This window comes from Marmota flaviventris, chromosome 12 (genome assembly GCF_047511675.1).
Source record: "Marmota flaviventris isolate mMarFla1 chromosome 12, mMarFla1.hap1, whole genome shotgun sequence".
In the NCBI taxonomy this organism is placed as follows: Eukaryota; Metazoa; Chordata; class Mammalia; order Rodentia; family Sciuridae; genus Marmota; species Marmota flaviventris.
This window is the reverse complement of record NC_092509.1, coordinates 44,085,197-44,112,868: the sequence shown is the minus strand read 5'-3', so window position 1 is coordinate 44,112,868 and position 27,672 is coordinate 44,085,197. Positions and strand designations below refer to the sequence as shown.

General features: G+C 32.7%; 1 protein-coding gene across 4 annotated transcripts in view; it reads left to right on the top strand.

Annotated features, from left to right (window-relative positions):
* The window catches only part of Zeb1 (zinc finger E-box binding homeobox 1), a 164,180-nt gene that overhangs the window by 85,338 nt on the left and 51,170 nt on the right, over nt 1-27,672 (top strand). For all 4 annotated transcript variants that reach the window (XM_027928472.2, XM_027928471.3, XM_027928470.3 and 1 more), the window contains exon 2: nt 15,741-15,941. In XM_027928472.2, the coding sequence (XP_027784273.1) occupies nt 15,741-15,941 (201 nt within the window). The remainder of the gene's footprint in view (nt 1-15,740; nt 15,942-27,672) is intronic.

The window sequence follows — 27,672 nt, the reverse complement described above, 5'->3', positions numbered from 1 at the left end:
GACAGATCACTGTAGACCAGCCCTAGTATGTTGTCATCCAGAGTGATTTTCAGTGATCTTGTTATATAAGAAATCTCAGAAGTGTATTATTTTAAACAAATTTTATTTAAAATTTTAGTTTGATGAAATTTCCATCCACTACTTTTAGTAGAATATAAGGATTTTCAAATCAAAATAATAGATGCTAAAACTTCAAAAAGTTTGGAAGCATATAAAGTTAATCAGAAAATAAAATTCTGTGAACCCCATTCATTCAAAACAAATTTAATAATTTTATTATTGATTTAATGTAATGGAATTACTGTGATAATTTAATGAAAACATTATTTTCAATCAATATATAGAACTCTTTGGAAAACTTAAAAGTAATAATTAGCAGTCCATAACTATGAACTGGAAGACCTATTTAGTATGACCAGTAGACAAGAGGGTAGATTGTCTTTAAATCCTTATTTATGTAAATGTGAAGTGAAGCAACATAAACATTAAATTCTTGACAAAGTAGCTTATTATGAACACCTAAGCAGAGGAAAAATGGAGACCCCATGCTTATAAATTTGGACAGAAATATATTGAAATATGGAAGACAGTAAACATCATTACATCCTTCCTAGAGTATGTAAGACTTAATAAATATTCACTACATCAGGTATCTTATTCAGCATCTTTATGCCTAAGAATATAAATATAAGACACTTTCAGGCTATAGTGTCATACCTATATAACAATATCATATCACCATCATCACAGATACACAAATACGGATTTCAGTGTTCTAGTTCCTGAGCACATGGAGTTATTAAAGCACATTGGAAGTGCCTGATATGAATGAGCAACTGCATTTTATATTTTATTTGTATTTTAAATTAACTTGAATCTGAGTACATACATGTAACTAGTGGTTTCTTATTTAACAACACTGTTCTCAAAACTTATGTGTCTCAAAACCTGTCTATTTGAAAATGATGTATGGTTCCTACTCCTTGGCATATATCCAAAGCATTTAAAATCAGCATATTACAGTGACACCACCACATCAGTGTTTGTAGCAGCATAATTCACAATAGCTAAACTATGGAACCAGCCTGGATGTCCATCAAAAGATGAATAGATAAAGAAATTGTGGTATATATACACAATAGAATATTACTTAGCCATGAAGAAGAATGTCTTTATAGTATTTGCCAGTTGATGGATAGAACTGGAGACTGTGGTGCTAAGTGAAATAAGCCAGTCCCCAAAAATCCAAAGGTTGAATGTTTCACTGATATGGGAAGCTAAACCCCAATAAAGCGGGGGAAGGAGAAGAAGAGAAATTCAATAGATAAGACAAAGGGGAATGAAAGGAAGATAGCAGGAAGTGGAAGAGGAAAAACAGTAGAATGAATCTAACACAATTTTCCTGTGTACACACAAGAAAATATCTGAGTGAATCTCACCATAGTGCCAACCCACAGTGGGGTCCTAATTAGAATAAAATATATCCCATGCTTGTATAATTTTATCAAAATGGGTTCTACTGTCACATATAACTAAGAAGAACCAATAAAAAATTTAGAATTTACAAATTTAGAATTACAAGAAAAATAATGGTTGATTTTCATGGATCTATGGACATGGCTGCTTTGTATAGTTATTGAAATTGGTTAATGGTTGTAGCTGGTTAATCTTTGTTACTATTTTTATTGTTACTTAAATTACTGGAGGCAATTAAGTGGCTCATGTTATAAAAGAAGTGATATTTTAAAAAGAAAGAATATAATTTAATTAAACCTTTTGATCAGAAACAGTTGTTGAAGCTGTTGTATAAAAATGAGAGGTGTTTGTAGAGATAATTTTTCTAATCAGATTAGGTCTAATAGAATGTGTGCTGTTTGGGCTTGTTATAATTTTATGAATGATGATAAGCAGGAAATAATTGTTGGGAAAAATCCTAAAATGTTAGAGAATGTACAAATGTATGTGGAAATTTTAATTTTAAGATTTTAAGTTATAAAATTAAATTCTGTTAGTAAAATGAAACCTAAAATAGCTACAGCACATGCTGGTATTTTTAGGTAGAATGGCATAGTTATTTGAGAGATCTTTATAGGAGTAAAATTGTTGGGATTTTGGAATTGTTGGAATTCCAGAAAAAACATTGCCGGAGTATTCTATAAATTATGTGGGTTGAGGCTGTGGCTGTGGCTCAGAGGTAATGCACTTGCCTGCCATGTGTGAGGCACTGGGTTCGATTCTCAGCACCAGAAAGAAAGAATGCAAGCAAGCAAGCAAGAAAGAAAGGTCTATCAACAACTTAAAAAATATTTTTAAAAAATTATGTGGGTTATATTTGTCAACAATAACTGTATTGAGAATTAGAACTGAGAAAAATTTAAATATCAATTCTTAATAACAGAGTCACTGCATCTTCACATAAACAATATTTTAATGAGAAATAACGTTTTCAAAAAGATGAGAAAGTGATGTCATTTTGCGTTTTTACAGATCTCTTTAATGTCTGGCCTAAAAGAGCCTAATTCTCAAATGTGCTTCTGCATTTAATTTGTTGCAAAGTAGTAGGCCCTCCCTTTATCCATACGGGGTTATTCCAAACCCTCAATGGATGCCTGAAACCTAGGACAGTGGTACTGAATCCTATGTGACAATGTTTTTGTTTTCCTATTTGTTCATACTGTAGATCATAACAACCTTAGCAGACATTTGTTTTTCTTTATATTAAGTTGAGAACGTTTACTATTTCACTTACAGAAAACACTTTCACAACTTCTCTTTGGAATTTCTGAATTGACAACATCACTACTCTTGTGCTTGGGGTCCATTATTCAGTACAGGAGTTATTTGAACATCAGCATTGTGACAAGATACCATAACAATCCAACTGGTAGCCAAGATGGCTATTCAAATGGCTAATTTGTGGGTAGCATGTTTAGTGTGGATTTGGTGGACAAAGGTATGATTCATGTCCCAGGTTGGACACATCCAGGTTGTGTATTTCATCACACTACTCATAAAGGCATGCAGTTTTAAATTCATGCATTGTTTATTTCTGGAATTTTCCATGTTATATTATATTTGGACCAATGTTGACCGTGGGTAACTGAAGTCACAAAAAGTGAAACTGCTGATAAGGAGGGTCTTTTGTATGTTGTTTTGGTTGAAGTATATTAAAATTTATTCTCACACAGACAAATAGTTAGAATTAGCCTTTTCAGAAAACTCTTTGGTTACTATACCAAAATCCATCAAGTTTCTTAAAGTTTATTTGTAATGTGCAAAGTGAAGACATATCAGTGAATTATGTAGTTCATTACAGTGGATTAATATCCACTGGTGTGTCCTGAACTCTGGACCTTTTACTCAGGAATTTGTAACATTTGACATTGGAATACCTTGGTTCGCTGAATTGTTCAGGTACTCAAAATATTAACATATTTCATTTTACCATATTTTCTTCCTTTCTTTTTCTTTTTGGTACAAGGGATTAAACCCATGGCATTTCCCCCAGCCCTTTATTTTTTTTTAACTTAGAGACAGGGTTTGGTTAAGTTGCTGAGGCTGGCTTTGAACTCAGGATCCTACTGCCTCAGCTTCCTGAGCCACTAGGAGTGTGTGCCACCATGTGCCTGGCTTATTTTACTATATTTTAAAATCACCTTCAAAAGGGGCTTTATAATTGAGAAGCACTGAAACTTACAGTGGCAGTTAACATATTTTTCCCAAAATTCTAGTTTTGGAAAATTCTACCTCAAATTTTAGCATTGGCAACAAATTTGGTATTTTGTTTTCCTCGAAGTGATAGGCTTTCTTGGTTTATTTTTGAGAAAACAGCTGAGATACTTTAGCCTGAATAAGCATACTTTGTCTAGTGTTTGTTCTTTCACATTAAATTGATATATCATGAGTAAAGTCATGTATCATGAGTAAAGTCAACTAGTAACTCAAACAATTGCAGGATGTTTTTTAAGATTACCATTATACTCGGATATTTCGGATATTCAGCAAAAGTATTATATATGTGCTTCCCATTTTATTGCACAGAATATTAAAAATACATATAACAAAGAGCCAAGTTTTAATAAAATATTTTTACTACATCATTATTAAGTATAACTTCCATTCCCCCCCCCTTTAACAAAAATAAGTGGCAGGGAGGGTTACACAGATATAGTTTGCGGACACTGTTTTGATTTGTGCTGAAGTGCCAAGTTTTAGCCACCATTGATATATCATTAGTGCAAATGTCAAAAAAAAGTGAAAAGACAAATAATGCCTTATTATTATTATAAAAATGTTTTTGATCTTTCTGATATAAAGAATAAGGGAGAAAATAATTTGATCTTTGTTAAATTAGGGAAGTTTCTGTGATAGAGATCAAGATACTTATGATTTGCCTCATTTCTTCTCCTTTAACTCCCTTTTCTAATAAAAATAAAAGTAAATAAGAAAGCAATTATTATGTTGGAAATTGTTTAGCAGTGTTACTTTTTAAGTCATTCATCAATCAATAAGTATTGAGTGCCTACTTTGCACAAGTTATTTTTATTGTTGAAAATGGGAAATACATAGCATTTAGAATAATAGTCATACCAATAAGGGCAGCTGCAGCTTCCACTGTAGAGCACTTGCTCTGTGCTAGTCACTGTTTATGTGCTTTGAAATGCATCAACTTAATCTTCATGGCAACCTCATCCAGATAGGTTTTATAGAAAGTCCACTTAATTTGGTGCCAAGCTCACATTTTTTGTGTGTGTAATTAGATGAATCGCTTAACTTGTTTGGGCTTCAACTTTTTTGAAGTGTAAAATAACAAGACTTATACTTCACATCTTTTCCAGGTTTAAAATTCATTAATTTTAATGTTTTACAGCATGGTGATCCTTTATTGACAGATTATCAGAATAACCCACACTTTATTAGAAAAATCATAAAATAATTGCCAAATCATTAACATAAACTTTTGCAATTTTATGGACTTTTCTCTTTAAAATTCATTGACTCAACACATTTTTCACATGTTACTGACATATTATTGGAACACTTCATGCTTGACCAGAGACCTAATGATAGACATGTGAACATAATGAAAACATGATAAGAAATGGGTAATATTACAGAAAGTTGTAAAACCTAAAGGTTAGAACAAGAGTTAGGAAAGTTCAAGAAGAGGATCATCAAAGTGGTACTGTTTTTAGTTTGTTCACTAATTCAACAAATGTCTTACATGTGTGCCTTTGATAGTCCTTATAAAGGCTTGAACTTAAGACTACTGGAGTGAATAAGACAATGTACTTTCCTTTGTGCAACTTATATTTTAGTGAAGTGTGGTAGATGAATAATGGCCTCCCTAATATGATGGCCTTCCAAATATATTCATGTCCTTTTCCATAGAACCTGTGAATATGGTACATTATCTGAAAAAGGAAAAGTAGCAGGAGTAATTGTGGTTACTGATCAGCTGATTTTAAAGTAGGGAAGTTAATTTGAGGTTCTCTGGCTAGGTCAGAGAGTATAACAGTCCTTAAAAGTGAAGACTGGAGGCTAAAGAAGGACCAGTATCAGAATGATATGATTAAGTGTTAGTGGGCCACTTTTGACTCTGAAGATGGAAGAGGCCACATATCAAGGAAAGTGGGCATTCTCCAGAAGGAAGAGGCAAGAAAATGCAAAGAGCATACTCCTGACAACACGTTGATGTTCATGTGAGACCCATCTTGAATGTCTAATCTCAAGAACTGTAAAATAATAAATTTGTGTAAATACATCAGGTACTATAGATTGCAGTGAAAGTTTTTAAGGAAATAAGTAGGATGACATTAGAGAGTAAAGAATTGACTATGTTATATTAGCTGGTCAAGGAAGTATTCTTTGAGATCACAACATTGGATTGGAAATTTGAAGAAAAGAAGGAGCCAGCCACAGTCACACAAACAGAGCATTCCAGGCAGAGGGAAAAACTCGTGCACAGGCTCAGCGTGGAGAAAGACTTGTCATTTACAGAGAACAAAAGGGCATTTAGTAAGAATATAAAATAGTGGAGAAGAGGGTGAGGGCCTGAACATGCATAGCTTTTCAGGCCATGATAGAACAATGAAAAGCTATTGAAAAGATTCATGAAGGAGAGAGAGATCCAGTGTGCTCCCAGTCAGCCACACTTGCACAAAGACAATAACACACACTCTGCAGTGCACCATGTTGCCAGCTGTGGTGTTCAATAGGTTAAGTGTACTGCATGCACTTTTGACTTAGGATATTTTCAACTTTTGATGGACTTATAGGGACCAAACCCTATGGTAAGTTGAGCATCTGTATTTTAAAAGGAAACAAATCAGGAGAGAGGGGGAGTACTATTATAATGAAGGGGGTCTATAAATTTAAATAGGGTAGTCATAGAAAATTTCACTAAGGAGGGGAAATTGGGCTATGCATAAAGAGCATTCCAGGTACAGTGAGTGACTTGAAGCTCAGAAGCCTTGAAGTAGGAGGCTAGTGTCGCTGGAATGGAATGAGTCAAGTGTAAAGTAGAAGACAAAATCGGAGATAATAGGGTGTCAGCTTCTGAAGAGCCTTTGGATTACAGTGAGCAAAATGGCAACTTATTAGATGGTTTGAGCAAAGGAGGGACAAAATTCCACTGTACTTTAAAAGGAAGTTTTTGTCTGCTATGTTGAGGAATAACTATAGGAAGACAAAGTAGCAGTGGGGAAACCAGGTAGGAGGCAATTAACTGTGGATGAGATGACGGTTGCTTCAGTTGAGAGGGGGTGGTAGTAAATTGGTAGTAAGTTGGTCAGAGTCTGAAAGTATTTTTGAAGTATTTTCCTCCAGATTAGATATGGGGTATGGGGAGCAGGTGAAGTCAAAGTGACACAAATATTTTTAACCTGAACAAATGGAAGAATGAAATTACCACTTAATGAAATGGAGAAAACATGTCATATCCAAAACCTGACTCCTGATATTTACTGTGAAAGACACTCAAATGAATGTTTTAGGTAGACAATTTGGTATACAAGTCTGGGGTTCATAGAAGTTTGGACTGAGAGATAAAGCTCAGAATCAACAAATGACATTTAGAGCTGTGAGATAGATTGGGATCCAGGAGATGGAGGAAAAAATGGAAAAGAAGCAGACAGTGAGTTAAATTAAAAGCCAGTGAAGTCAAAAGACAAGATTGTTTTGAAAAGGAAAGAGTAATTGGATTGTCAGATGTTGGTAGCTCAAGTAAGGTGAGGAATGATAATTGTCATTGGATTTAGTGGTGTAAAAATCCTGCACAGTCTTGACAAAAACTTTTTTGTTTTTATAGTGCATTACAGTTTTACATAATATTGAGTTTGTTTTGATATAATTATACATGCATGAAATACAATTTGCTTTTAATGGAGTGTGGCTATTATGGTATGTTTAAGATAAAATAAGAATAAACAAATCTGAGACTAGTTTAAACCAATTTTTCCAAGAAGATTGCAGTAAAGGAATGAGATATAGCACTGGGAAGAGTGGAATCTAATCAGGATAAGGGTATAGTTAGAAGAGGGGTTTTTGAAACCCTCTTGTTAAGGGCAAGAAAGTTGAAAATATTAGATTAGAAGTGATTTTGACAATACAGAATTGAACTGTATATTTCTTCCATTAGTGAGGTATGGAACATCTTTTTATATGTTTATAGCCCACTCATTTTGTGTGTGTGTGCATTGCCTTTGTATATTCATCCTTTTCCATGGGTATTTAAGACTGTTTTTAATCTTTAAAAAATCAGCCTTTTCACATGTATTATAAATGTTTTTCACAGTTTGTCATTTGTCCTTTGACTTGAATTTGTTTTTTACATGAAGTTGTGAGTATTACTGTCATATTTGCAGTGGCCTTTCTTATCCCAGGATTGTAAAAGGGTGTGCCTGTGTTTTTTTTTTTTTTAAGTACTATAATGGTTTTACTAGTTAAAGCCTTTAATTCATGTGGATTTCATTCTGGTGATAGTTATGATGTAGAGAACTGGATTTGTTTATTCACAGTGATTTTAACTGAAAAATGTGTCTGTTTTTCCTCCCACTCCCACTTTTCACGAGACTTCTATTATGGATCTAATTTTGTTTTGTATTCAAATCCAGTAGTTGTCTATGCCTGTGAACATATAAATTTCTTTCCATTTCTACAGTTTCAAGATATATTTTGCTATCTGGTGTGCCTACTCCACATTCTCCTACCACCACTATTTCTATTATTTTTCTGAATATTTTTATGGGTTTCTTTTCCCAGATAATTCCAACAGTTTGAGTATATATGTGTAGTACTGTACTAAGTGTTTTGAGTATATAATTATTTTCATTATTATGAGAACCATGTGAGGGGCATATTATTATTATCCCCATCTTACAGAGGGGAAAATAGAGGTATGAGAAAAAAGAGGAAACAGAGGCATAGGAAGAGTATGTTAACATCCCAAGGAGACATGACTACTAAATGTCAAAATCGTGATTTGAACCAGGCAGTCAGTTTTCATAAACTAGGTTCCCATCTTTCTAGATGATCACTAGAATCATTAACTATCTAGATTTAGAATCTAAAATAGCATTTTAATATTTGGATCAGAATATCATTGAATTTATAAACAATTTTAGAGTGAATTGCATATATATTATAAGCATATCAATGCTTATAATATGAAATCATTATATCTAGTAATAAGATATATCTTTTCATTTATTTGAATCTTCTTTTATGACCCTCAATAGAATATTAAAGGTTTTTTTTATGTAGGTCCTTCATGTTTTCTTTAAGATTTTCCTTCATGCCTTGTCTGTTTTGTGTCTATTATTAATAGGATTTTTCTCTTCTACTGTAATTTCATCTAGTTATTGTTTGCTGTATTGGAAAGCCATTAATTTTTTCTGTTTAACTCATGATTAATTATTTACCAAATTTTCTTACTACTAGTAGTTTTTACCTGTGACATTTTTTCTGAATTTTTCATTAATGCATCATACCACCAGTAAATAATAATTTTGTTTTCTTCCTTCCAATATTTATATTTTTTCTTTTGTTCTTTTAAAAAAATTGGCTTGTTCTATTAGAACATTGTTAACAAAGATGAGAGTATCCATTTTTATCCTATAAGGGCCTCTGATACATAAAAGATTTATCATGTACTGTTTTTATTTATCAGTATTGTTTTTATAAAAATGTATTTATCAACAAGGAATGGTAAATTATTTTTCCAATGCCTTTCAGTGTCGATAGAAGTCATTATTTTTTTACTTTACTATGTTAGCATAGTGAACTCTCATATGTAAAGTTGTATAATGTCTGTCTTTTATTCTTTTAATGTATTAATAGGTTTAGTATTTTATTTTATTTAGAACTTTTTGCATCAATCATTGCTAGTAAGCATGTACATGCACACATACATGTGTGTATGCTCTTTCTCAGATTTTAGTTGACTGTTATTATGTTGGCTTCATAAGAAGAATTTGGACTCTTTGTTTTCCTCTCTCTTTAAAAAGTAGCAGAATTGTTAGTCCTTTGAAGATCTGAAGAAATTTACCTAGGAAAGCATCTGGCAGTTTTGGGGTGGTTAACTATGTGAATACTTACTAAATTTATCCCATTATTTGTCTGTCATACTTTATCTCTTCTATATGAAATTGCAGTCTCCATCTGGGCTTTCAAATTTACTTCCTTAGATTTGCAAAAAATATTTATAGTTGTTTTAAATTTCTTTATAATTGTAGTTACTTTAACTCCATTTACATCTTACTTTTATCACATTTTTTTTTAATTTGGTGCTAGAGATCGAATCAAGGCCTTGTGACATGCTAGGCAAGTACTCCACCCCTGAGCTACCTCACAGTAGCATTTGCATTTTAATATTAAACATTTGTGCTTTCTAGTTTTTCTTCATAACTAAGTGAGTTAGTAGTCTCTCTGTTTTATTGGTTCTTTGAGTGCTAAGCTTTTAAATTTATTTACCAATTACATGACCTGTATTTTTGATTCAATAATTTCTGCCATTGTATTTTTTATTCTGTCTTCACATTTTTCTTGGATTTCATCATAATACTTATATTCCATAAATAACAATTCATATAAATAAAAAATATGCTTTTTATAAAGAAATATTGCCTAGGGAGGAAATATTAGTTGTTAATAAATTAATGTGAATTATTTTAATTCAAATATTTTTCTCACATGCAAAAAAGAACCATCTATTTCTGGGAGTGAATTTTGCTTAATCTTTCAAGGACTCGGCTCTTTAACTGTCATCTTCCTGTTTGTAAGCTGAACTTGGATCAGCTAAAATTTGCTCACTGAGTAAATGGAAGTTTTGACAAGGCTGGAGAAGAAGAAAGTAATTTGGAAGGATGGCTCTTGTTGAGAGCACATAGATAGAAGAACTACGGAAGATGAGGAAAAGGCAGAATAAGAGCTAAGAAAATACCAAAGACAAATCCTGTGAATCCTAGTGATTATTATATGATGAGAGACAGGAAAAAATTGGAAGTAGATAATTCAGTGAGCAATCGCAACACTTTTCCTGCCTTTACCTATCAGTTTCATTCTATTAATAGTCTGTATCTGAAGACAGTAAAAACCACTCACCCTTTTGTAGGTGTTAATAATCATTGCTTTTCATTGGAATTAAATTTTAAAAGATATTTTAAAAATATTAAAATATTTTATGATTATTTTTCAACTTAATAGGTACCCCAGCTTAAGAAAGATTTTATGTACCAAGGAATTTTTAAAAATCTTCTTAATTTTGCTGACCCATTGTTATTTATTAAAACCTAACATGTTCATAGTAATTGGGGCATTCTAAAACTATGATGATGCTTTTATTTAAAGAACTTAAATTTAGATAATATTCACCTTGTACATTTTATGTTACATATCTATTACATTAAATATGTATATTATTACCATGAATCCTTCATTATACAGTAAAATACACATAGATGATAAGTTAATGTTATTTATAAATTAAGCAAAGAACCAGATTAACAAATATTTGCACTAGGTATAGAGTATTGTATTTCTGGACAGCATAAACTCTTCTTTCCTAGAGTAATAGGTGCAGAAGTTTTCCCTAATCGTATGAATTGTCAGATGACTTCTCCTTTCTATTTCGCTTGCTTATTTGCCTTGTCTGATTTACTACAGTTTTGTTTTCACTTTTCTAGATTATCAGTACCACTTAATATACTAACTTGTTTCTTCACTGAGAAAAGTAAAGTGTGGCCCCATATTCAGTTCAACAAATAATTCTATACCTACTATGTGGAAGGCAGTATGCCAGGGATTCTCTTTAGGACGTTATGTTTGTGCGTAATGTTACTTTGGTTCCAACTGATGTTGAAAAATAATGGAAATACTCATCATCACTTTTCTCTTCATATTTCATAGTACTCATGCCTGAATTTCTGTTTTTAGCAGAGTACTAACATTTGTAAAACATTCTGCTCCTTAATAAAAGTAATTTTCATCAGCTCTGAAGAACATAATTCAAAGTGTGTTTTTCCTAGGTGATTCTTACATCATGACAATACACTAGTTTGATGTCTGAGAAACTAGTTTGTTAAAAATAGTCTGTTTTTGAAGTTCATCCTTAAGTCTTTTTTAAGTAAGATTTTATTTTTATACTACGCAAATTAGTTTGTTTTAGATGTGAATAGGTGAGATGAAGATAAGCATTTATTAATCTCATAATGTAAACAGAAACATCTCTGGAAAGAAAACATATGTTAAACATGGCCTTAGCTTGTGGCTTTAATCAATACATACCACTTTTATCATCTGATAAAAATTGAAGACCTCAAAGTTAATGTTTCTCCTCTTTCACTACCTCCTTAAGTTTCTTCCTCTATGCAGACCTAACCTGCTGTTGATAGCTACAGTCAACCATTATGATGAGATTTTTTTTATAAAGTGCTTAAATGATCTCATAACAACTGTAGTTGAGATTGTAGTGTTCTTTTCTGAAATCATATTCATCTAATTTATTTAATTATTCTATTATGATTGAACATTACTTAAAAAATAGATGTTTACATGGGACTTTCATGAATACAGTTGATGTGAAAGTCTTTCAAAGGTTTATTACTATAATGATGATATTACCCCATAGTACACTGTGTTTTGTTTTTTTATGAGATTCTAATGATTAGAATCCCTTCATTTGAAAATATTTTCAGTAGCTAATTGTTATAAAGTGTGGAATTCTAGGACCCCAGAATAGGGTAGACACATATTTAGCAATACCTAAACATTAATGAAATGTTAAGTATTCTTGACTTACCATTATTACAACAAAGTGTGTAGGCTGTGGAATCAGGCACAGGCACACATCAGGTATATTATTACACAATATGTAATAATATACATATTTAATGTAATGTTTGAGTACAGCTCTACAACTCAATAGCTACATAACCTCTGATAGGTTACTTAACTACTCTTATTTTTTTTCTACTAAGAAAATATAATAGTACTTGCTTATTAATAGTTGTTGCAGAAATTCAGTAAAATGATGATGGTGATGATGATGATGATGATAGCAGCAGCAGCAGATCCACTTCTATAATCCTTACTGTGTGCCAGACACTCATCTAAAGCACATGTTTTGTAATCATTAGATTCTTACCGTCATTTTGTGCATTTGGTGCTGTTATATCTGACTTTAAATACCAGCAAATAGCACCAACAAGAACAACTTCCAAGAAGTCAATATGTTCCTTACTACATCTGGTAACAATAAGAATGCATTGAAAATATTACCATTTTCTCTTGAAATTTAAATTCATGTTGTGATTTGAGGGTTATGTTTAAAGGTTTAAAAACTGTTTGACTTACCTAATTTTTTATCCTTGCTTTCTTGATATTTTGTTATTTTAGTTAAAACTCAATCTGGATAATCATCTATTGTTAAGAATTATACCACTTTCAGAGTGAATAATGGATACCAAAATATACTTGGGTTGGGGGAGGAAGAAGTTCTAATGTTCCTATAGCACAGTTGGGTTAATATAGTTTACAACAATTAAATGCACATTTCAAAATAACTAGGAGAGAAGAGTTTGGAAGTTCCTAATGCATAGAAGTGATAATATTTGAGGATATGAAACTTCTGTTTACCCTGATTTGATCATTACACATCATATACATGTACTCAATTATAACATTTTATCCTATATCAAAGTACAAATATTATGTCAATTAAAATACAACCATATACAACTCTAGACAAAATACTTTATTATTATTATTCAAAGATTAAACAGTACTGAAATATGGAAGTAGATGTGCAGAAAATTGAGGTAACTGACACTCTCCTTGGCTACTGGAATTTATCCAGGGCTTTCTTTACCCTCTGTGCTTTTGGTGGTGGTGCTTTTAAATAATTAGCTCTGAAGATCCTCAAGCAAAAGATTCATCAGGAAACTCTTATAGTCAGCCAGTTATGGATCAGCCTTTGAGAATTGTTCCCCTTACACACATACACAAACTCTCTGTTCATAATTTGGCTGAAGTACAAGGAATTCCATCTTCCCGCCTTGATACATATTTTGCCTTTCCTATGTTAAAGAACATTTTTTCTTTATTATATTGACAAAACAAACCTTTCCAGGTAGTATTTGTGGAAATTTTGAAGGGCAGTTTAGCATCATCATCATCACCACCACCACCACCATAAAATAAGTTTTACTGTTAAAGCAATAATTCCACTCTTACTGATCTATCAAAAGTCTTTAAGGAATAAACAAAAATATATTTGTAAGAAAAATTATTGTGACCATGTTGCTAGTGTTACCACTGGAAACAAACTAAATTTTGTCACTAGACACTTGGTTAAATTTTATCTGTACAATGGAATGCTATATAGCCATGTAAAGGAAAAATAAGAAAACTTCATAGGAATATTGCCAAGATATGTTATAAAGTGGCAAAAAACTAAATGGCAAAACAGTGTTATTTGGTGCTATATATACATTTTATATGGGCAATGTAGGATTTATATTAAATATAAATTTAATGAGTATGAGGTGAGGTTTGTATTACAGTTAAATGAAATAAGGTATATGATAATGATTAGTATCATGCTTCCCTAATGCATAGAAAAAATATATTTTGCCAAGTTGAAGAAGGAAAAATAAGGGTATTTTTACTTATTTTACATGTTTTATATTGTCTAGATTTTTTTTCTACAAAAAACATATGTTTTATAATTAGAAAACCATTTGCTTTTGGAAGAACAGCTGGAAAAATGTATTCATGCCAAAGTATCAATTAACACCACAAAATGATATTTTTCTTTTAACTCAGGATACTGAAAAATTTCTAATAATGAACACAATGGTTAACTCAGGTAGTCTTTTTAACAAAGGGGATCGTCCTAATGTCCATAAAAGCAGTTTTGGAGATTTGGTTTATTTGTTCTCACCTTTACATATTCACCCATACTTTTAACTGTATCTCTTCATATTCTGAGTGTGTGTGTGTGTGTGTGTGTGTGTACACTCACGTGTGTGCATACGTGCACTTCTATAGGGAAATATATATGCATATCATTTAAGCATTTAGATGGTTTTCTTTCAAGAATGGTTGGAAACTTTAAGGAGGCAAGGCAAAGAATAACTGGAATTAATTATTGCTTAATTATCTAGACAAAGTGAAACTTCCCTTTCCCCCCTTCCTTTCCCTTTTTCTCTCTTCATCCTAATCTTAGCAGATAGTTTTAAAAAGATATTCCAGTGACAATACCCCATTAAATACTAAATATTTATCTCTTTAGACTGCTTATTAGAAGGACACCAGAGAAAAATCTTTGCTTATACTAGATTATTTGTTTTAGCAAAATTTATTCTCAACTATTTCTCATGGATTCTATAAAGTATAGCAGTATTTCAGAGTAATTATATATCTTTATAATGCAGGTGTTAGATTTCATTTTAAGTTCCTTAAAATTGAGGAAATGGTGCCCATTTGAAAACTTGTGAATGTCAATTTTTTTATAATTACAGACTTAGAAACATTACTTAAATTCGTTGATTGCATGGAAATTTGATTCTTTCTAAAATCAGTATGAGATTAATATGAAATACATGGGCTAATTGACAACTTGACAGTACTTTCTTGTGGTAAATTTGAAGCTGTGCTGCAATTTTATTCAGGAAGATGGCTTTTTTTAAAGTTGTAATGCTTTAATGATTTGAATCCCTAATTGTACATAAGCAGTATTGTATGCAATAAGCTCATTATGGTTTGAGAGAATGTTTGTTTAATATAATTTAAAAGCATAAGATATGGAATCAGATTTTGGGGCTTCAAATTCTGGCTTTGTGACTTCCTAGCTTTCTGATCTTGAACAAGTTATCCTCTTTTTTCTTGGTTTTGGCATCCATAAAATAGATATAAGTAGTACGTGGTAGAACTCTGTTTCATAGGGTTGTTATAAAGTTGTAAGAATTAAATGAATTAAGATTTATAAAGAATTTGTATGTATAGTTGGTGTTAAGTAAGTATAGCTGCTGCTATTTACCATTTTGGTTATCTAGTATAGTAAGTGCTATAGGTGTGTGTGTTGTAAAATTAGTTGTTTGTGCATTGTGGTCCAAAAGAAAGCATTAGTGAGTTACAGACAGCCTAAAAATATAATTAGTAATTTCTACTTTTCTGAGGTGTGAAAATGATTTTTATAATACTAGTAAGTTTTGATTATTCATTTCTTGTTTGTATTACAGTTACAAATTATAATACTGTGGTAGAAACAAATTCAGATTCAGATGATGAAGACAAACTCCATATTGTGGAAGAAGAAAGTGTTACAGATGCAGCCGATTGTGAAGGTGGTGTGCCAGAAGATGACCTGCCAGCAGACCAGACAGTGTTACCAGGGAACAGTGAAAGAGAAGGGAGTGCTAAGAGCTGCTGGGAAGAGGATGGTGAGCTCAACTTTGTACAGTATTCTGTTAGCCTGTATTCTACTTTATTTTTAAAAGTATATATTAACCAAAAGATAAATTGGATAAAAAGGTTCAAATGAACAGAAAACTTCCTTGTATATCAAACAATATTGGGTGTTTTGCTTACTTAAAAGGAGATTATAAAACAGAATAGTAAAGTTGTCTTGACCATATTTACAATGACACAATATATTGAATTTAGTAAATTTTTCTAACTATAATCAAGCTTGTTGATATAATTGAACCTACCTTTAATTTCACATTGTGACCTCCCCCATGAAGAATATACATAGAAACATTAGTTTATTTGGTATAGTAAAAATTATATAAGATATACAAAAAATCCCAGACAGATAAATCATGGAAGCATTTTTAGCATTTGTAAGCCTTTCTACTTACACAAATGTTAGAATCCTATAAGCAATTTGGGTCATTTACTTGGTTTAATTTTTTCACTAAAGGAAAATTTTTACTTAGGTAAAGCATGGTTTAATGAAAGGAGAAATGAAAGTAAGGAGACCCTCTACTTATTGCCTTTTTAAACACTGAATGTTTAATCTTCTTCTTCATCTATCAAATGGAGAAATTGGACTTTAGTCTTTTATTAATCTAGCTCTAATAGTCCTCATTTCTACTTTTCCTAATAATCTAGTTCAGTTATTTAGCCTGTATTGCCAAGATTTAAGCACTAATATTATTTTTAAAAGGAGGTAGAAATTGTAGGTATTGTGAATTAGAGATATTGAGAATCAGAAAAAAAGGGCATCATTAAAGTAAATTATAAGAGGTCAAATCCACGGTCAGTCAAAGAAGAAGCTGCCTAGTAAGAGTCAAGTTTAAGGAGGTCATCTAGATAGGATATTAAAACTAAGCTAAAATATCTAGGAAAAGAGGTCAATATGCAGGTCAGAGAATCTGGATAATGAAATAAAGAAGCTTAGAAAAAAGTCCAAATAGGAGGCACAGGGTAGCCGAAATTAAGACTTCTACACAGTATGGCAAATCTTACAACATCAAGGAGAAACATCTGAATCAGAAAGGGTAGCCCTAATGCATCTTAAAATCAGGAGCTGGCCTGCAATGGAGATGGACATTTTTAAATTCTGATCCCTAAAAAATACACTTGCCTAAGAAAAATGCTCAACTTAAATTTTGAAAACATTTTATAATAATTTTAATTTGGGGGTAATAAGAGCACTTGGCCACTGATCCACCTATTTTGTATTTTATTTAGACACAGGGTCTCCCTGAGTTGCTTAGCACCTAGCTTTTGCTGAGGCTGGCTTTGAAGTCTCCATCCTCCTGCCTCAGCCTCCCAAGCCACTGGCATTACAGGAGTGTGCCACCTCACCAAGCCTGAGAAATTTTTGAGTGAAACAGTGCTGGTCTTGATTTCTAAAGACCTAAAAGAGGTTAATTAGACAAGAGGAGAAAGAACACAAGGTGCTTCAAGCAGCAGAAGCAACAAGCATGAAGTCACAGGGCTTCAGCAAGGAGTATTTGCGGAAAATGAAATCAGAAAAGTAAACAAGGGAAGGAATATGAAGTGCTTGTGTACTAAATCAAGGAATTTGAACTTTATCATGAAAGCTATAAAAAGAACAACACTGATATGAAATTTAGAAGTAAGTCTAGAGCAATATGGTATTAAAAAAAACTTTCAGGGGGTAGTGAGCCTAAGGCCAGAGCGCACCTTCAATAAAGATGCGTTAGTATTTCAGGAAGAGGTAGCAGTTCCTGAACCAAAGCCAGGACTCCTGAAATGGAAATAGAAGGGAGATATTTTAAAAAATGTAGGAGGTAGAGTTGGTTGATTCTATATGGAAGTTATTAAAGGGAAAAGATTGATTTAAGTCTTAGGTTTCTGGAAAGTAGAAACCAATGAAATCAATTTGCTTACTTAGTGTGATAGCCTGATAATGGTAGAGCAATTAGTCAGTTAAACTTCAATATTAAATTCAAAACATTTTGAGCAGGTGTTTCTTATATTTCCTATCTGTGGATCCAGATCTGTATACTTGATCCAAAGTCTTAATATGGAAGCTAGAAGAAAATTATCTGTCTGGAAAGAAAGAAATACAGAGAATGACATAGATTGAGGGATAAAGAAAGATGAAAAAAATCAGTGAAGAGGTTCTGTTTCTTAAAATATGTTGGGATAGATTTTTTGGAGTAACCCTCCCACTGAAAACAACTAATGATGCTATATTTTAAAGAATAAAAAATAAATAAATCCAAACAGTTTAAAGAGCTAAGTAGCTAATAGGACATTAATATGTAAAAAATCTAAGGGAAGATAGGAACCTACAGATGTAAGTAGAGCAGATCATAGAAGACTTTTTTTGTTTTTATCCTTGAGCAGATTACTAAACTGGGATTATATAACATGTAGTTTTTTAAGTCTCTCTGAGGGGGAAAAAAAATAAAACTGAGACCGCTAATACCAGCTCTTCCCCTAGTATGCATGTTAGTTAATTTCCCATTTTTGTGACAAAATATCCGAGGCAAATCAATTTAAAGAATAAAAAAGATTTATCTCAGCTTACAGTTTCTGAGGTTTACTTCCTGGTTCCTTGGCTCCTTTGTTTCTGGGCCTGTGGCAAGGCAAAACATAACAGAGCGTGTAATGGAGCCAAGGTACTCATCCCCTGGCAGTCAGGAAGCAGAGACGGGAGGGACCCAGGACCAAGATACCCTCTTCAAGGACATATCCCCAGTGATCTACCTCCTCCAACTAGGCCCCACCTCCTAAAGCTTTCACTACCTCTTCATGTTGCTACCAGTTTGCCACATGAACTTTTGGGGGACATTTCAGATCTAAACTAAAGCAGGATGGATTATATCTTGAATATAAGGATGAACTAAAAGCAAACCATCTGCCATCCCTTCCATCTTCAAAAGTCAGCCAAATTGCCTTAGCTGGGTATTGGGAAGATAAAGATTGTCTCTGAGAAGTGGGAACCACAAGTTGTCTTGTACTGTTTTGAATGCCCAGTTCACATTGCTAAAAAACCTAATAAATCTCAAGCCATATTTGAAATTAAAGTGCAAGTGTTGCAAATACTCATAGGCACTAAGCAGAAGCGAACATAAGTCTTTTGGAGAAATACATCTTTACCCTAGCACTACAGAGGTCTCCAAAATAATTTGGCAAGCAGATGGCAACATGAGTGAAAGATAACAAACAGGAGGAACTTCTCTATAAAAATTTTAATTACTAGAGTTGTTATGATTCAGATTATAAAATGAATGTTCTATTATGTTTAAAGAAAAAGACAACCTTGAAATTAGCTGCTGTAATACCATTTCATAATAAAACTAGATGAGAATAACCTAATGGAATTCATAAAACTGAAAACAGAGTAATAAGAATTCAAACTTCAGAGGATGAATTTTTATCAGCAAGTTAAACAGTTAAAGAAGTTAGAAATTGGAAAGTAGAAAAAAATCACAAAGTGAAATGTAGATAGTCATAGAAAAATATGAAAAACAGGTTAAGAGACATGAAAATCAATATATATTTTAATTCCAGGTGAATAGAGAATAGGGTAGCAGTAACATCTGAAGAAATAGTGGCTAAGTTTTTTTCAGAATGGTTGAAGTACACCAAACTAAAGAAGCCCCAAAATCTCAAAGGGGTAAATAGGAAAGTGATATGAACAAGATGGCAGAATAGAAGGTTCCATTCCTCATTCTTCCACAGAACATCAATTTTGGCAACTACTTACAGACAACAGTACCTCTTCACGGGGGAGCTTTTGAGTCTTGTTGAAAAAAATCCAGCACCTTGGATCAGCAAAAAAATATATCAGGAATGCATACCTTGAAGAGATTAAGAAGAGCAGTTTCACATTTACTTACATCACACCTCCCCAGAGGTGGCATAGCTCAGTTACAAAGAGGGGCCCATTGGCCAGAGATTTCTCCCTCAGGGAAAAATGAGATCAAAGTGAGTACTTGGTTAACCCAGAACACTGAGAGGATCAGCATGGTGAAGTTTGGTATAGCTAGAAACAGGGAGAAGGGGAAAGAGCACACACCAACCAGCATGCGTTGCTCAGCCAGCTCAGATCTTGCTAACCTGTTAGTGGACTCCACCAAGGGACCCACCTATGGACTTCACAGAAAAATTCACCTCTGAACATCCCCAACCAGCTGATGTTTGCCCCAGCACCCTGCATGCCTTTCATGGATTACACCACATGTATTTCTGTATTTGACTAGCTCTGAGCTCCCACAAACAAACAGGGATCTAAAAAGCAGGCATAGATCTTAGCAACCAGCTCAATTCTGCTGATTTTTGGAGAAGGCCCACAACCCTGACTCCATTCAGCCTTCATGAATGGGACTACAGCTCTTCGAGAGGGAATCAAAGAAAGTAACATTTTTTTTTTTGTCTTTCCATCCCTTTAGAGCATTGCCTTATAGAAAATCAATGGCATACTTTCAGCACCAGATCTGGCTTTGCAGGATCAAAAAAAGACACACAATCTTAAGAGGGCATAGAAGAGTACAACTGGTGTAACCATAGAAAAGCTCTGAGAGACCCCCAACAATTTCTAGCCAGATTCCTTGGTTAAGGTCTTTGTTATGGTCTGAATGTTTATGTCCCCTCTAAAAAAATCATGTCAAAACTTAATCCTTAATGCAACAGTATTAAGAGGGGACTCTCTAGAAGATGATTAGATCATGAGGGCAGAGCTTTCATGAATGGGACTACAGCTCTTCGATAGGGAATCAAAGAAAGTAACATTTTTTTTGTCTTTCCGTCCCTTTCATTATATGAGGGTATAACATTTATCCTCTCTGGAGGATGTAGCAAAAAGGTGCCACCTTGTAAGCAGAAACTGTGTCCTCACAAGATACTAAACTTGCTGGCATAAGTTCATAGAAGACTTTCCAAGCTCTAAAATTGAGAAATAAATTTCTTCCCTTTAAAAATATCCAGTCTCACTTGAAAACGTTATATCAAATGAAATAAGCAAACTCAGAAAGTCAAGATTGTATGTTTTCTCTTATATGTGGAAGCTAGAGAGGAAAAAGGAAAAGAAAGGGAGGGGTGGGTCTTATTAAAACAAAGAGAGATCAGGAAACCAGTAGAAGAAAAGGATCAGGTGGAGAGGGGAATGAAACTGACCAAATTATACTGTTACATTTTGTGCATTTATAATATGTAACAATGAATCCCACCAAGGTGTACAACTAAAATGCACCAATAAAAAATATGTAGAGAAAAGATAAAAGAAAAGTTACCCACTCTCAGATATGTTGTAATATCAGCAAGAACAGATTAGGACAAACTTTGTCTCTAAAACTCATTTAAACTGAAGGAAGTGATTTTTTTTCTTTAAATACCAAGACAGAAATGGAAACAACCCAGAAATATTAAGACCCAAAGAAAAATGACATCATCAAAGGAACAAAAAGAAGCCTCAGTTACTAACCCCAAAGAAATGACAACCTATAAATTACTGACAAAGGATTCAAAATGATCATCTTAAAGAAGCTCAGTGAACTCCAAGAGTACGTGGATAGGCAACTAAATAAAATCAGGAAACAGTACATGAACAAAACTATAAGTTCCACAAAAAAAAATAGAAACCATTAAAAAAAATCTGGAGCTACAGTGCAAAATTCAACAGAGAACTTCCACAGCAAACTTAATTAAGCAAAAAGGAAGAATAAGTAAACTTAAAGATGTACCATTTGACATTATGCATCCAAAGGAGGAAAAAGAGTTAAGAAAGCCTACAGGACTTCTGGGACACCATCAAGTGAACCAATATGCCTGTTACAGGAATTCTAGAGGGATCAGAGAAAAAGGGTAGAAGGCTTATCTAAGAAATAATGACAGAAATCTTCCCAAATTTGGAAAGGGAAATGAATATTGAAATCCAAAATGACCAAAACACCACATTAGTTGAGCATCAAGAAACATTCAATTCAAGATACATTATATGCAAATCATCAAAAGTCAAATACAGAATGTTGAGGACACACACACACAAAAAGTGACTCATCACACAAAAGGAAAGTCTCCTAAGACTTCTGAGCAGAAAGTTTTTAGGCAAGGACAGAGTGGGATGATATATTCAAAATCCTGAAAGAAAAACTCCAGTCGAAAGTATGAATGCAGGCAAAGCTGTCCTCCAGAAATGAAGAAGAGATAGATTCTCAGACTATCAAAAGCTGAGAGATTTCAATACTGTTAAGTTCTGCTTTATTTAACAAGAACAAAAAAAACTGAAGATAGTCCTTAATTGAAACAATAGTATTTAGCAATGTGAGAATACATGAAAGGTATAAAACTCACTGGTGAAGGTAAATCTATATTTGAATCTATAATACTCTAATACTGTAATGATGATGCATAAATCACTTTAGTATAAAGGTTAAAAGACCTAGTACAAAGGTTGATAACTATAGCAACGATAATTTATTAATGAATATACAATATAAAAGGTGCTGGTTGTGACACCAGTAGTAAAATGGAAATAAAAGTAAAAGTATACAATTTTGTATGTGATGAAAATTAGTTGATTTAAGCTTAAAATAGACTGATATGATTCTAAGTTAGTTTCTGTATGCAACATGGTAATTACAAAGAAAAACAGTAGATATACAAAAGAAAGTAATTAAAAATGGTATTATGATGAAATCATCCAATAAGGGAAGGTAGCAAAAAGAAGGAAGGAACTACAAAGCAGCAAAAACAACAAAATGGAAATATAAAGTTCTTATCTGTTAATAATTGCTTTAATAATGGATTAAACTCTAAAAAACAATGTTCTAACTATAAGTTACCTACAAGAAACTCATTTTACCTTGAGGAGGACACACATATGCTGGAAGCAAAAGATGGAAGAAACTATTACATGAAAATGGTAACCAAAAGATAATAGAGGTACCTATAGTGACATCAGACCAAATATAATTTAAGTAAAAACTGTCACAACAAAGTCATCATCATAATGATAAGGGGGTCAATTTATTAAGAAGATATATAGTTGTAAATATGTGTGTGCCCAGTGTTGAAACATCAAAATATGTAAAGCAAATAATAGAACCAAAGGGAGAAATACATAGCAAAACAATAATCACAAGGGACTATGGTATTCTACTTTCAACAGTGGATACATCATCCCACTGAAAATCAGCCAATTATGAATCTGCTCTACCCACTCGCCCAGAAACTCATGTAACTTCTTTCACAGAAACACCCTCACAGACAGACATATCCCAAACCACTATTTTACCAGCTGTCTACGTAACTCTTAATTCAGTCATGTTAACACCTAAAATTAACCATCAAAAACCCATTGCCTTTCAGTAGGTGAAAGGATGAAACTTTTGTACATCCACAAAATGCTACTACTAAGCGATTAAAAAGATCAGACTATCAAACATAGCAACAACTTCGATGAATCCAAAAGGCATTATGCTAAGTAAAAGAAGTCAGTCTCAAAAGATTGCATATTGTAATGATTTCTTTTATATGACATTTTCAAAAAGATGAAAGTGTTTTGATAACAATAATTGGTTGCTAGGGGTTAGAAGTACCTAGAGATAGTGACAATAAAGAACTCGCACTAGGGATTTTGGGATGATGACGAACTGTTCTGTATCCTGATTGTAGTGATTACATGTAACTATACATGTGTTAAAATTCATTGAACCGCACACCAAAAGAAATAACAGGAAAATTTACTGTATCATAATGTGTCTCTCTGTGTTTATATGTATGTGTTTCCTTCATAGTTAAGTGGCATCACTGGTAAGTTCTTCTAAACATGCAACAAATAGCAATTCTAGTTTTAAGAAATTCTTTCAAAGACTAGTAAGAAGGATGATCCCCAGCTCTTAAAATAAATGGGACTACTATAACTTTGACACTAAGCCAAAGAAGAGTAATAAAGGAAAATTACAGACTCAATCAAAACACAGGAGACAAATTGCAAACAAAATATTAGCTATACAATATATGTATAATTACAATATGGAATGCAAAGTCATAATAACATTTAAGCCATTTTTTAAATGCCACTATAACATATGTAGTAACAATCAAATATTCATTTCAAAAAAACAGAAAAAATGTTTAGTAAAATTCAATACCTGTGAGTAGGTATCCAAAAAACTAAAATAAAAACCTTAGAATAGTTACCAATTCCTTAATCTAATAAAGTGTATCTATGTAAAAATCTATCAGAAATATTATAATTAGCGGTAAAATGTTGAAAACTTTTCCTTTGTGAACAGAAACAAGGTAAGGATGTCCATTGTCACCACTTTAATTAACTTTTACTGGAGGTGCTATCTGCTGCAATAAGACAAGAAAATAAATGAATAGAAATAGGAATTAGAAAATAAAAAGCAAACTCTTCTTTACTTACAGATGATTTATTATATATTTTAAAAGTCTACAGATAAATTATTAGAAGAGTTTGTCAAGTTTGTTGAATATAAAATGATATACTGAATTTAAAGCCATCACTATTTATCAGTTAAGAATCATAAAATAAGAATAGATGTAGATTACCTTATGAAAAAAATCATAAACCTTTATTAGAGGTATTAGATAACATATCAGTAAATAGAGAAATATATTTTATTCATGGATTAGCGGATTCAGTATATTTTTAGCTAACTTCCAGGCTTTATTTGAATTTCAGTTATTTTTCCTTTTGCTATAATGCCCTTTTGCTGTTCCAGCATACACAAGGTATCACATTATATGTAATTATTATGTCACTTTAATTTCCTCGAGTACATAAGTGTTTCTCAGTCTTTTCTTTGTTTTTTTTTTTTTTATGACTTTGACAATGTTCAGAAGGACTGGTCAGGTATTGTGTAGAACAGTCCTCAATTTGTATTTGTCTAATTATTTTCTCATGATTAGTCTGAGGTTAAAGAACACAGTATTGACGTATTCTTATCACTTTGTGTCGGGAGTATACAGATAACAACATTGACATTACTATAATTTTTAATCTGATATAAGAAGAACTTTCAGGAAGCTCGTCAGCAAAGTGAATAATGAAGAGATTAGTAGAAATGAGGCCAGAGAAGTAATGAAATGCCAGGATATCTAAAGGTCTTATAAGCTATTTGAAACCCTTCTACATCAGAAGAATTTGAATAAAGTGGTATGATGTGATTTTCATTTTAGAAGTATAATTGGCTGCTCTGTTGAGAACAAATTAGAAGGAAGGGTAGAAGCAGGAAGACTATCAAGGCTTTTATAATAATCTGGGGTGGTAGCTTGGACCAGGATAGAGGCAGTGAAGACAGTAAGAAGATGTTAACTTCTGGTTATATTTTGAAAGTAGAGTTAATGGGATTTTTGGTGCATCATATCTATTTAGAGAAAAAAACAAAAGCTTAAGGTGATTACATGACAGTTGAGTTTGGAGGGGGTCTAATAATGAGACACTTATTAATTTTAGTATCATTCCCACTTGTATCTGTTTTCCTATTCTGATTATGTCATTTAGCATGCCTGTTTCCATCTTGTCATCAAGAAATTTTATGAGTAGAATCAAGGACAGAACTAAAGGCAGCACAAACTTTCTTCCATACACTAATTTTTAAATAAATTTATTAAAATATTCTGTGATCTGTGTCTTCAAAAATAAATATGGGAGATCTTGTCAGATACCCAGATATACTAGAGCTGCCAATTTTTTTCAGCCATTACTGTAATGGTGTCTAAAATGGATGAGAGACCAGTTTTTGACATTTTTCTTTTAATAAACCTATTCTAGATGCTGGTGATCAACTTTTGTTTGGGATTGGTCTTGTTTTGATGCATAGGTATTCACAAACAATACCTTTATAATCTATTCTAGAAAACATTCTCAGCATGGAAGTTAAACATTTCTGATCTATAGTTTACAAAAGGATGTCAGAGGTAGAATATGCAAATTGAATGACATTTGCTTGTCTGTCCTAGTTTCCACTATTTCTCAAAGATCATAACCAGGTTAGTATTTATTTTCAAAGACTTCTATTTTCTCAAATATATGAGACAGGAGATCAAGTGTTTTTGCACAGTGGCTTATAATCCTGGGTTTTGGTTCTATCATTTGCTTCTTGAACTTAATACTTTTTGGAAGAGATCAAAACTAATTCTTGTAGTTCCTGGTTGCCTTTGGATTTGAGTCCAAATTCTATTCTTGCATGACAGATAATGCCACTAGTAATGTGTTTCCAAGATTGATTTTGCTACTCTCCTTGTTCATACCCTTTTACTCTTCTAAACCTTTGCATATTCTATTCCCTTGGCCTCACTTGCCCTTCTCTTCCTTTTCTGTAATCTCCTCTATAAGCTAGACATAGTGAATACTTCAAACCATCAATGTACGTAACTTTTTCCATGATTGGTTGATTATGAATCACTCTCTTCTAGTAAATAAATTCTATAGGTCAGGAGTTTTATCTTATTGATACTTGTATCTTTTACCACTGATGCATGATATACATTAGATGCTGAAGAAATCTCCTACAAATGAGTACATAAAGACATTTTCTTTTTACTGAGAAGAAGCTTTTTAATTTGATACCATCCCATTTATTGATTCTTGATTTTATATCTTGTGCTTTACTTACTCCAACATGATGACGATTTGGGCCTATTTTTTCTTCTGTTAGGTGCAGGGTCTCTGGTCTAATTTCTAGGTCCTTGATCTACCTTGAATTGAGTTTTGTGCATGGTGAGAGATAGGGGTTTAATTTCAAGTTTTCCCAGCACCATTTGTTGAAGAGGGTTTCTTTTCTCTAATGTATGTTTTTGGTGCCTTTGTCTAGTGTGAGATAACTGAATTTATGTGGGTTTGTCTCTGTGTCTTCTATTTTGTACTATTGGTCCACATGTTTATTTTGACATCAGTACCATGCCATTTTGTTACTATGGCTCTGTGGTATAGTCTGAGATCTGGTATTATGCCTCCTGCTTCACTTTTCTTGCTATGGATTGCTTTAGCTATTCTAGGGTCTCTTATTTTTCCAAATGAATTTCATGATTTCTTTTTCTATTTCTATGAAGAATGTTATTGGGATTTTAATAGGAATTGCATTAAATCTATACAACAGTTTTGGTAGTATGGCCATTTTAACAATATTAATTCTGCCTATCTAAGAGCTTGGGAGATATTTCTATCTTCTAAGGTCTTCTTCAATTTCTTTCTTTAATGTCTTGTAGTTTTCATTGTAGAGGTCTTTCACCTATTTTGTTAGATTGATTCCCAAGTATTTTATCTTTTTGAGGGAGTAGTTTATGAATGGGAGTAGTTTTCCTAATTTCTCTTTCAGTGGATTCATCACTTATGTATAGAAATGTGTTTGATTTATGGGTGTTAGTTTTATATCCTGCTACTTTTCTGAATTCATTTATCAGTTCTAAAAGTTTTCTAGTGTGATTCTTTAGATCTTCTAAATACAGAATTATGTCATTGGCAAATAGGGATAGTTTGAGTTCTTCTTTAATTTCTTTTGTCTGATTGGTCTGGCTAAAGTTTCGAGGACTGTGTTGAATAGAAGTGGTGAAAGAGGGCATCCCTGTCTTGTTTCAATTTTTAAAGGGAATGCTTTCAATTTTTGTCCATTTAGAATGATGTTCTTTTTTAAAAAAAAATTCAGCAATCATACTATCAATTTTAAGAAGATTTTCCCTTTCTTGCTTCCTTTCATTGCTTTTCTTTGCATTTTGAGA